The sequence below is a fragment of the Carcharodon carcharias genome, chromosome 9, assembly GCF_017639515.1.
Source record: "Carcharodon carcharias isolate sCarCar2 chromosome 9, sCarCar2.pri, whole genome shotgun sequence".
Lineage (NCBI taxonomy): Eukaryota > Metazoa > Chordata > Chondrichthyes > Lamniformes > Lamnidae > Carcharodon > Carcharodon carcharias.
In genome coordinates, this window is record NC_054475.1 from 6,697,401 (window position 1) to 6,709,656 (window position 12,256).

Here is a 12,256-nt window from a genome sequence, read left to right on the forward strand (position 1 = left end):
GAATTACTTGGAGAGAATCTTAGAAAAGCAAAGGGGAAAATGAAGGCATTAAGTTGTCAGATATCGGTTACATGTTTTGTAGCTTTGGATAATAATGTAAATGTGATTGTCTCTGGTTCTCTGCATGCTGCGATAGAACACTTCAACCCTGGTACGTGGAGACGAGTCAGGGGACTGTGTGTGGGGTGGTGAGAAAGCTGGAAATACCAGGAATGTTGAGTTTGTGCCGACTTTAACAGCAAAATCTCACCAGAATTCTTGCACACTGATTGAAAGTTTGGCTGGTTTCCAAGTAGGAAAGTTACGGTAAAAGTTTGGAAATTGGTGGGAATGTGTCCTCGGAGCACAGCAGCGAGGAGGGAGTCAGGGTGACTTTGCTGCTTGGGGCAGGATTGGCCAATCATGGGGAGGGAGAAATTGTATAAAACATTTGCCTGGGGGTGGGGGTGAAGCTTTCGTGTGTCTCCTGGATCACAAGCTGTGCTGGAGAAGGTTCTGGATCCAGCAAATCCCATCATGCTTCAACTAGATGCAGGATGGGGGAGGGGAATTAAAATTCCCTCTTTGGTCAAGGGATTAGCCAGAGAAAAGTGACACTTTCAAAAGTCAACAGTAAGAAGTGGTTTTGATATGTTAATGAACAAAAAAGAACTTCAACAGATTTGTACATGAAGCAATAACAGGAATAGTTTGAATTGAGTTCTTTTAGTTCAAAGGGGGACATATGCAGGTTGTAAAAAGGTGTAATGAATTGACATAAAATAGGGTACAAACAAAATACTGCGGATGCTGGAAATGCAAAGCAAAAACAGAATCACCTGGAAAAACTCAGCAGGTGTCGCAGCATCGGCGGAGAGTAACCAACTTGATGTTTCGAGTCCTCATGACCCTTCAACAGAACTGAGTAAAAATCGTAGAGGGGTGAAATATAAGCTGGTTTACGGTGTTTGTGTGGGGGTGGGGATGGGGGTGAGGGGGAAGTTGGTGGGGGGTGGTTGTTGGGACAAGCAAGCAGTGATAGGAGCAGATAAACAAAAGATGTCACAGACAAAAGAACAAAGAGGTGTTGAAGGTGGTGATATTATCTAAAAGCATGTGCTAATTAAGAATGGATGGCAGGACACGCAAGGTACAGCTCTAGTGGGGCGGGGGTGAAATAAGACTAATAGGGTATAAAATGTATAGTTTTAAAATAATGGAAATAGGTGAGAATAGAATAATCTATATAAATTATTGGAAAAAACAAAAGGAAGGGGGAAGATGCAGAAAGGGGGTTGGGTTGGGGGAGGGAGTTCAAGATCTAAATTTGTTGAATTCAATATTCAGTCCGGAAGGCTTTAAAGTGCCTAGTCCGAAGATGAGGTGCTGTTCCTCCAGTTCCTCCAAATTGGGCGACCGCTTTGTAGAACACCTGCAGTCTGTCCGCAAGAAGGACCCAAACCTCCCTGTCACTTGCCATTTTAACACTCCACCCTGCTCTCTTGCCCACATGTCTGTCCTTGGCCTGCTGCATTGTTCCAGTGAAGTCCAACGCAAACTGGAGGAACAGCACCTCATCTTCCAACTATGCACTTTACAGCCTTCCGGACTGAATATTGAGTTCAACAATTTTAGATCTTGAGCTCCCTCCTCCATCCCCACCCCTTTTCCGTTTCTTCTCCCTCCCTTTTCTTTTTTCCAATAATTTATATAGATTTTTCTTTTCCCACCTATTTCCATTATTTTTAAATCTATACCTTTTATGCCCTGTTAGTTTTATTTCACCCCACCCCCAACTAGAGCTGTACATTGCGTGTCCTGCCATCAATTCTTAATTAGCACATTCTTTTAGAGAATATCACCACCTTCAACACCTCTTTGTTCTTTTGTCTGTGACATCTTTTGATTATCTGCTCCTATCACTGCTTGCTTCTCCATACAACCACCACCCGACCTCCCATTTCTCTACCCCCTTAAACCAGCTTATATTTCACCCCTCTCCACTTTTACTCAGTTCTGTTGAAGGGTCATGAGGACTGGAAACATCAACTTTGTTCTTCTCCGCCGATGCTGCCAGACCTGCTGAGTTTTTAAAGATAGGGTAAGTTCTTTTTACAAGTCTAAAAGTTAAAGTAAAGATTGATTTAATCGATCCTGGGAAAAAAGCATTTCTGAAAAGTCTGGTTGCAACAAAGAGAGATCAAAGGGAAGAAACTCATTTAAGGGGATACTGAAGACTATGTGAGGGTGTAGCTGCTTAGATTTCCCAGAACACAGCAGGATGGTTGGCCAGATCTCTCTGAAGACAGCAGCATAGCTGGTCAGAACTCCCAGGAGACAGTATGTACAATGTCCAGACCTGAACACCCAGCTGCTGTCAGCCTCAGAGGACACCCCAAAGAAAAAGCACTGTGTGGTAAATTTACTGGACTTCTATACTTTTTAAATCTATAATGATATTTGCTGAACAGAAAAGAGAAAGATTAGCTCTGAGGTTAGCTAGGATAAGATTTGTGGAACTGTTTTAAAATAGTGTTTACCATGTGAATCTATTCTTGTTTTTAAATGTAATTGTTTCTTTTTTCCTTTATTCTTTTCATAAATGTTTACTTTACAATAAAATCATCACACATATTTGGGGAAATCATTTCCTGATTTCAGAACCACCCCTCATACTATAAAAATTGTAAAAACCATTTTGGCAGCTTTCAAGTTTCCCTCTGGGTTTTGAGCAGTTTGGCATTTACCATCTGTCGTGCCATAACAGAGGGAGCTTTAACTTGGAGCAGTGTATGTGGATGGGGTCAGGGTTAACATGTGGAATGTCACATCTGGAACCCGACTCAAGATGCTGACCTCAGTGTTTATCTCTGCCATGCTTGGCTGGTTGTGCAGAAGCCTCTTTAGATTAGAGGGTTAGAAATGTAATTAAATTATTTGCTGAATCCTAATGATATTTCATCATACATTTGAATCTAATACCACATCCTGGGTTTACCCAGCTTCCTGAATGGAACCAAGGAGAGATCACAATGACAGTTCATGAAGCTCCTTCAAAATCAGGCAAATACAGCAATAATTACACTGTGTCCTCTGCTGCTTCCTTATTGCCCATTGGGAAAGTCTGCAATAGGTGAAATGTAGGACCAGTTTGAATGGAGTTCAACTTGCATGTCCACTGTCATTGACAGCGGTTAGTCACATTTCACTCTGCTGGAGAGCAGCTTGGGACAGATCAGTGATGGTCTACTCCAGAAATCCAGCTCATGAAGAATAGAATTGGTGTCAATCTTTACACACTATTAAATATGTTTACACAGACACATTTGACTAGCAGATTCCTCAAATCCATCACCCGCAGTTTCAGTCTGCATCTGTTTATAGGTGCACAAGTGAATCACCAATTAATACCACCACTGCATACAATTAAACACAGTTAATAAATGATTAGATGGTGACCTTCTCTCTTTTTAAATAAAATTTTCAGTTAATATGGCGACCAAAAAGAGTGAAACAGACTGAATTAAAAATCTCAATTTTCTATACAAAGTATTATATTGCAAGATAACCCTCTCCTCGGGTCCCTAAGAAATTCGTTGCACCTGCATTTCTGTCTCTAAAACAATCAGGCATCCACTCATTTCATTTAGAAATTTCCATTCTTTCCAGCATTTGTTTCAATCCAGCAAGGTCAGTTTCTAAGGGTTTCTCATCCACACTTTTCATACTGTCTACATTATCTGACAGTGAGGGTTAACTTAATAACATTCAATGGGTATACCACCGCTGCCCCCGCCTCCCAGGCCTGGTTGGTTACAGCGCTGTCCATACTGCAGCCAGAGTGGGAGTAGAGGACATCACAGCAGGCCCCCACAGTGTACACAATGTGTTGCAGTGACAGCTCACTAAACCTGGGAGCTACAGTCTTTTTGCCTCTTGGGGATATCTTCCCTGCAGTGATCCTGGGTTGGAAACACTGAGATGTGTGTGCAAGGCTGGACTTTACATATGGTGCTGGGCAGATGAAGCAGTGAAGTGATGGTGTTTGGGGTGAATGAGATCCTACCCACCATGGAAATGGTGTGTTTCCCAGGAATGTATAACTAATGCGTTGGGTTTGGGACGATGTGGCCTGAAAACCCCCCATTGTGGCCGGTGGGTAAAACATCGATTTCCCCACCCACTAACGCACTTAGTGCAAATCGGGGACAATTCCGCTCTTTGGTTGATAATAGAGGCGTAAGTGTGACTGACATATTCAGAGACATGTATGAAAACATGAACATCATGGTCCTGAACACTACAAGGACTTTGAAAACAGAGCCATCCAGCTGGCCGGCAACGGCCTGGACCAATCCTGTGCTGACGGTGAGGTAGGCGGTGCTCAGCCAAGTGAGGGTCCAGCAGTGCAACATCCATCAGACAACCATGCTGTGAGTGATGTGTCCTGTTTCACAGGCCACTGCCATGTACAAAATATTTCCACTTGCTTCCAAACGCACATCTGGGTAACAGCCGATGGAGACCCAGGGACACCAAATAAGCCCCAAAGAAATCTCTGAAGAGGAACCTGGAGGGACCCTCCTTGATGTACCATCACAGCGCTCACCCACACCCTCCACCAGCGCAGAGGCACACCCCTCGGTGAGATCTAGCTTTAGAGTAGACTCAGGGTCACAGCTGGTGAGCAAATCGCACTGCCTGATCCACAGCTGTCAGCGGCAGGGGCTTCCCAGGTGTCCGGCACTCAGTGGGCTGCTGGAGGCCATAAATTGGCAGAGGTCGAGTCAGGTGAGGCGTTTCTGGATTTGGTCACGTCACAGTTGCTGGAGCTGGAAAGGCCAACGCGGGAACATCAGGAAGGGATAACTGCTGCACTCCTCAGATTGCAAGGCACAATGGAGGAGTCCGTCCGCCTGCACTCTGAGGTGATAGCGCCGGCATGTCAATGCACCGAGGTCAACACTGGTAGGATGGCAGCTGCCATGGAGACGTTGGTCAGGGCACCGTTCCTACACTGCTGTGGGGCTGAACTCCATTGCTGATGTATAGTTGGCCCCTGACAGTGTGTATGTGAGAGGGGTGCGGGCAGCTCGATCTCACTCCAGCTACCCCTGCTCCTCAAGAATTCAGCCAAGGGTCCTTGGGGACCCATAGTGAGAATGAACAACATGTGTACCCTCCGGGGCCATTCATCCTGGTGACTCCGGGAGTGTCTGGCCCAACCGAATCCCCTCTTACTGTGACCGTGACAGCTCCAAGTCCACAGGCCAAGGAGGGTGCTAATGCCACACAGCAGGACCTCGAAAGGAAGCCGGGGCCCTCCAGGCCTCAGGCCTCCAGAGGACCCCTGCCAAAGTTATCACAGACAGAGCATAGCAGTCAGCAGACTGTCTTTACCTCCACTGTGGATGTCTGCGCAGCACCAAGATGTAGCGGGTGGGTTAGGAAAGTTGAGAAGATGTAGCTCTTTTAAAGCCAAACAAATAAACTAAATTAACAAAATGAGGGATAAAATAAAACGCAGCACCTAAGTTAGGGTCACTGCATAACCAAAGACAGGATTTAAAGGAAACTTACAACATCAAATCAAAATGTGATTAAGAGGTTGGATAAAGCACCCCAACCCCCGTGGTAACCCACCGAGCACGGAAGGTCTCGACGGTGCCGGCAGACACCACATGGTTGAAGAGATGTAACTCTTTCGAGTACAAACCCGTTTCCATCTGTTTCAGATGAAGTAACATTGTTTCATAGTTTGCCATTGTGAGATTTGCACTCTTGATCTTGGCTTTAAAAACCCAGTACCATAACCACTTGGTTATTTAGGCAAAGCGTTGAGGAGAGGTAGTTGCACGTCCTGGGCACGGGTGTTAATCACTTGTACATACTGTTCATTATTGTCAATAAACTCCAAAGAATGTCTCCCTGCCTATCGCTGCTTGTTTTGATGAGCAATGTTCATGTCACTCACATGTGAACACTTTCTGTACAAGATAAAGGCAGGTGTCTCAGTCCAGGGCCTCTACCCTGTGCTTTGTGCAGCCTTTAGACCAAAGTGACAACCTGGATTTCACCAACTTGGGTTGATTCAGGAGCCCTTTAAAAATGGCGGGTGTGTCCTAATTCTGGGACTCCCATCGGCGTTCCAGGGTTGTGTGATTTTGGGAGCAGCTTTAAAGGATACAGGTTGGCTCCTTCAAAACCCACACCCAGAACTCCCCAACCTGGCAAAACTCAGCAAACTGGCGGCATCGGCGGAGAAGAACACAGTTGACGTTTCAAGACCTCATGACCCTTCAACAGAAATAAGTAATAATGGGAGAGGGGTGAAATATAAGCTGGTCTAAGGGGTAGGGGTGGGGCAGAGAGAAGGGGGGTGCTGGTGGTTGTTGGGACAAGCAAGCCGTGATAGGAGGAGATAACCAAAAGATGTCACAGACAAAAGAACAAAGAGGTGTTTAAGGTGGTGATATTATCTAAAAGAATGTGCTAATTCAGAGAAGAGCGCAGGACAAGCAAGGTACAGATAGCTCAATTGGGGGTGGCGTGAAATAAGACTAAAAGGGCAGAAAAGGTATAGATAAATGATCGGCGAAAAACATTAAAAATAATGGAAATATTTGGGAAAAGAACAATGCATATAAATTATTGGAAAAAAAGTAAAAGGAGGGGGAAGAAACGGAAATGGGCTGGGGATGGAGGAGGAAGTTTAAAATCTAAAATTGTTAAACTCAATATTCAGTCTGGAAGGCTGTAAAGTGCCTAATCAGAAGATGAGGTGCTGTTCCCCCAGTTTGCGTTGAGCTTCACGGGAACAATGCAGCAAGCCAAGGACTGACATGTGGGCAAGAGAGCAGGGTGGAGTGTTGAAATGGCAAGCAACAGGGAGGTCTGGGTAATGCTTGTGGACAGACCGAAGGTGTTCTGCAAAGCAATCACCCAGTCTGCGTTTGGTCACTCCAATGTAGGGGAAACCTGCATTGGGAGCAACGAATGCAGTAGACTAAGTTGAAGGAAAAGCAAGTGAAATGCTGCTTCACTTGAAAGGAGTGTTTGGGCCCTTGAACGGTGAGGAGAGAGGAAGTGAAGGGGCAGGTGTTGCATATCTTGCGTTTGCATGGGGAAGTGCCATAGGTGGGGGTTGAGGAGTAGGGGGTGATGGAGGAGTGGACCAGGGTGTCCCGGAGGGAACGATCCCTGCGGAATGCCGCTGGTGTCGGGTTGGATGGGGGGGAGGTGAAGGGAAGATGTGTTTGATGGTGGCATCATGCTGGAGTTGGCGGAAATGGTGGAGGATGATTCTTTGAATGCGGAGGCTGGTGGGGTGATAACTAAGGACAGGGGGGACCCTTTCATGTTTCTGAGAGGCTTGCTGCATTGTTCCAGTGAAGCCCAACGCAAACTGGAGGAACAGCACCTCATCTTCTGACTAGGCACTTTAGAGGCTTCCAGACTGAATATTGAGTTCAACAATTTTAGATCTTAAACTCCCTCCTCCATCCCCACCCGCTTTCTGTTTCTTCCCCCTCCTTCTTGTTTTTTCCAATAATTTATAAAGATTGTTCTTTTCCCATCTATTTCCATTATTTTTAATGTATTCCACCGATCATTTATTTATACCTTTTCTGCCCTTTTCATCTTATTTCACCTCACCCACACTAGAGCTATCTGTACCTTGCTTGTCCTGATATCCATTCTCAATTAGCACATTCTTTTAGATAATATCACCACCTTCAACACCTCTTTGTTCTATTGTCTGTGACATCTTTTGGTTATCACCTCCTATCGCTGCTTGCTTATCCCAACATCCACCACCCCTCCTTCTCTCTCCCCCAACCCCACCCCACCCCCCCCTTAGACCAGCTTATATTTCATCCCTCTCCTATTTTTAGTTAGTTCTGTTGAAGGGTCAAGAGGACTCGAAACATCAACTGTGATCTTCTCCGCCGATGCTGCCAGACCTGCTGAGTTTTTCCTGGCATTTTTCATTTTTTGTTTTGGAATTCCAGCATCTGCAGTTTTTTGTTTTTATTTTTGTTTTTAACTCTCCAACCTGGCTGCCTCCATTGTGGAGATAGACACGTCCTACTCCTCTGCAATTTTCATGGACTTGGGCCAGGTTTGAATGAGTCATAGTCCAAAGCCCCTCAGAGGAGCTGTAAACACTGGTCTGCATGAGGGGACCTTTTTATAGTTAAGTTCAAAAGGTCCATCTCATGCCCCCTATGTCAAGTCACACCCCCATCGATCCCGCTTGGCCCTTCATGCCCCCTATGTCCCTTTACACACCCCTTATACCCCCTCATGCTCCTGACTTCAAGCTGTACACTTCCACCCACCTCCAAGACCCCTCATGACAAATTTTCCCCTTACACCCACCCCCTTTGTGGGCTGTGAGGGGTGAGGGGTGAAGGGCCTTTGTGTTTTGATTTTAGCTGTTACAAAGTCCAAGGGCATTAAGGAGGGGCCTTTTAAACAGCCCGTCTCCGCAGCCGGCAGCCCCTGTGGCTGCCTCTGCATTTCTTCCTGGTGTGGCTGGCCAGACTGCAGCCCGGGCACAGCTCCCAGCAATGGGAATCCCACCTTTGTGGGCACTTTCTTCCAAGGCCGAGCGGGGAATTTTCCGAATTCCCCCTACCCGCTTTGAGGCTGAATATCCAGCCCAATGTCTCAACAATTAATAAAGAGGCTTCTTTTACCATCAAAACAACTTTTCAATTTCCGTTTAGTTCACTTGTAAAGTTCAACTCTGACATGTTGGACAGGCCATGAATTGGGTTTGGGTAACATGAGTCGGATTTCCCGACCTCTGCCCTTTACCTTTAAGACTCTGCATTGCTGAGGAGCCTCGGGATATCGGAGCTGTCATGTTTACTCCCAAAATAAAACATTGATCAGACATCTCAGTCAAGAATAATAAAGAAAATCAGTAAGAAATGTACCGTAAGATATTTGTAGTTTCACATTAAACATTGAATCGTGGCCAGTTTTTTCAATACCACAGCTGTACCATCCTGTATCTCCTGAGCGAAGATCCTCCATAGTAACAATAAATAATCCTTGTGAATTGTTATCTGTGACCGATATTCTTCCATTTCGCCAATTTGTCGATGCTACAACATTACACTGGCGACTCCAGCCGCGACACCAATATTTTATATGTGACTTGTACCACCATGCATCATAGTGACATTCTATTGAGATCGCTCTTCCCACAACTCCTGTTACTCTCTCTTTTGCCCACAATGCACCTGAAACTGAGGAGAGAACATTTCAGAAATTGAACAGGAAATAACTGCTTAATTCAAACAGATACATTTTAATGAGTTAAATTCCATCAAGTTTGTGATGAGAGTAATCATTCATATAGACACTTATCAGAGCCTCACTGTGTTCCAAAGCACGTCACAGATAATGATTTACATGTGAGACATTTGGGGCATTTTCTTGACTTATTGGCCGGGGCTGGTAGAGTGAGGGGAACCTGGAAATTGGGGTCCTGCCTCATACTGTGGGGTTTAACCCCAGACTGCGTATGACATCAACAAGAGGTTCCACAGCCAGAAACCAGCCTGATTGACAGGCCTGATTTGCAGTCGGTTGGGGAGCAGTGTCGAGGGGGTCACAGGAGCCGACAGTTCCCTGATCTGATCTGAGGTGGGTGGGGTGTGAGAGAGGGTTCCTCCTTGCAGGAGGGGGTGTTCAGATCTTGAATGAGTTAGGGATGTCCAAATGTAGGATTTGAAAGCCTTGAAGGTTTGGGAGGTTGTGTGATAGGTGGCCTTGTAGGATGGATGGATTCCTGAGGTAGGGATTTGGATACCTTGACTTGAACATTTATGAGACCAATGGCCTTGATGGGAGAGAAACCCATGCTGTGGGGAAAGAGTTTGCACTAAAATAACCAAAGAGAGATTGAAAATAATTAAATGGCTAGAGAGAAGTGAAGAAAAGGAAAAAGATACAGGGAAAGTTACAGATGAAAAGGGAATGGGAAAGAGATCAGATCAGAAAGAGGAAGGATTGAAAAGAAGAAGATTGCCAAACAGACAGAAACATGATTCAGTTTCCTGTCCATAAGTACATCAAGTATTCTGCATAAAATTGATAAGCTAGAGGCACAAAATATTTTGGGGAGGTTAAAGTTGTGGCTTAGAGCAGATGGGGCTGGGAGTTTAACATTGTGTGTTATAAAATAGATTCATCGGAAATGATGGAGAGGTGGCAATACTGAGTGATGAGCAAAATCTAGTTTCTTAAAGTTAAAGAATGAAAAAGAAAAGGCTCCTTATGAGAAGAGTGATGTAGACCAACCGTCTACCAGTGAGGAACAGTGTCACTGAGAGAGCCTCATAAAACAATATTTCGTCAACTGTACTTTAAAAAACAAATATTTGCAAACTTGGGACATATTTTCTTTGTGGGATTATTACCTCTGCAGTCTTCAGTGTATACTGGACATCAGATTATATTGAAAACTACCAATTAAAACAGGTTTTCATTTTCAAAATGTTGCTGTCATAGCTTTTTGAAAATTAAATTCTCATTTACTTATCATTCATAATTAATAATGCAGTTCAGTTTATTTGTTAACTATTCCCATGGTGTGATAGTAAATTCACAAGGTAATAAAATACTCACAATTATTATTCATTTGGTTTTGCTGACTATTTTGTGCCTTTATACTTAGGAGACTTCCCACATCCAGAGACGGATGTGGCAGACAAAGCACATGTTTACTTTTGCTTTCCAAAGCTTGTTTTCCCTGGAACAGGTCACTAACCTCCGGAGACAACAGAATGAGCGATACCACTCCACATCAAACATGTCGGACTGGGATCTCTCACCCTCTTCCCACCAGCCTTAGGTCTGTTGGAAGATTTTCAGTTTGATAATCAACCTGCTGGGCCTGGTTAGAACGCGCCTTCTATTCCCAACAAAAACAGAAGTGGGACTCAAACACAGAGCTTCTGGCTCAAATACAGAGACACTACCCACTGTGCCCAAGACGTCTTTTGTGCCCTTGCATGTCTCCAAATATTTAAACATCTGCTGTATAACCATTGCACGAGAGTTAAACCAACTCAGATTATCGGAATATCCAGCTCAGGCTGTCACTCACCGGGCAGAGAACAAATGAGGAGAATCAAAATCCACATCGTTTTGTTCACAAAGATCAGGGCAGAACTTGTTTCCAGACACTCAGCTTTTGTTTCTCACATCGAAATAAGTGTCTAATATAAATGATACAAGGAATTTAAATGAGGACGAAGATAGCAGGAAGCCAGGTCATGAAACCACATTAAGGCAGCTGATGAAATCTGACCCCTAAGAACTTGAACTTCTGTCAGTTATATTTAACAAAAGAACAAAACTAATTTTCATTGAAAGGATATAAAATCCTGAAAACAAGAATGTTAAAAAGTTAGAACATATGGAGAATGGTGAGCTGAGCTGGTATTGATACTGAATTGTGAGGTGAGTTAGAACAGGAACCCCCTCCCAATTTCCACAAACCCCACAGGAACAGAAGTATTTTTTTCATTTCTGAAATTTAGTTGTCCAATTGAATAGAGAGATTTCTTAATATTTTGGTTTTATTTGCTAATCTTTGTGGATCACCTGTAAGCCACTGATTGATTTAAAAAGAATGGAGATACCCCACAAACTGATGTTCCACCTGTAGCCATTGTTGAACCTATGGTTCCTGTTAAAATTGTACAGCCAAGGATAGTCATGCCTGATGTCTCTGTCGGAGTGGATGACACTGATCTGCCTGTGCCTAATGAGGTACATGATGTTATTCCAGAGACTGTTGTTCCTGCCAAAGAATCCGAGGTGGTGAAACTATAACATTCCACATGGATCAGGAAACCACTTGAAGGACTGAACTAATAATTTCATGACCTGTGTAAATATTTTAATGTCATGAGATAAACATCCATGTAAATGCAAAATGTACAGAAAAGTTAAAGGGTGAGGAATGTAATAATTATAGTTTTGATAAATGTAGGACTGTAACATTAAGAATAATCCTTTGTTGTAAGAGAACATGATGTGTGTAAACCAACCAGTTTGCAGCATGTGGAACCTCCACGGGGAGTTGTCCTTTAGTTATAGAGTTAGATACACACATGTAGCTGCTGCTGCTGTCTTGTAAATAAAGTTCAATGTTTAAACCTGGAAAAGTTGCCTGGAAAATCAACTCTATAACAATGGGCTAGAACTTACTGAAAATACAATGGGGTATGAACAACAAACATCTCTTTTAATG

The 12,256-nt window shown here is 44.0% G+C and overlaps 1 protein-coding gene across 1 annotated transcript in view; it reads right to left on the reverse strand.

Annotated features, from left to right (window-relative positions):
* Positions 1 to 11,192, reverse strand: part of LOC121282008 — a 213,884-nt gene extending 202,692 nt beyond the window's left edge. The window contains 2 exon segments of the mRNA XM_041195321.1: positions 8,925 to 9,239; positions 11,105 to 11,192. Coding sequence (XP_041051255.1) covers positions 8,925 to 9,239; positions 11,105 to 11,141 — 352 coding nt within the window. The 5' untranslated portion in view covers positions 11,142 to 11,192.
* Positions 11,193 to 12,256: the final 1,064 nt, after the last annotated feature.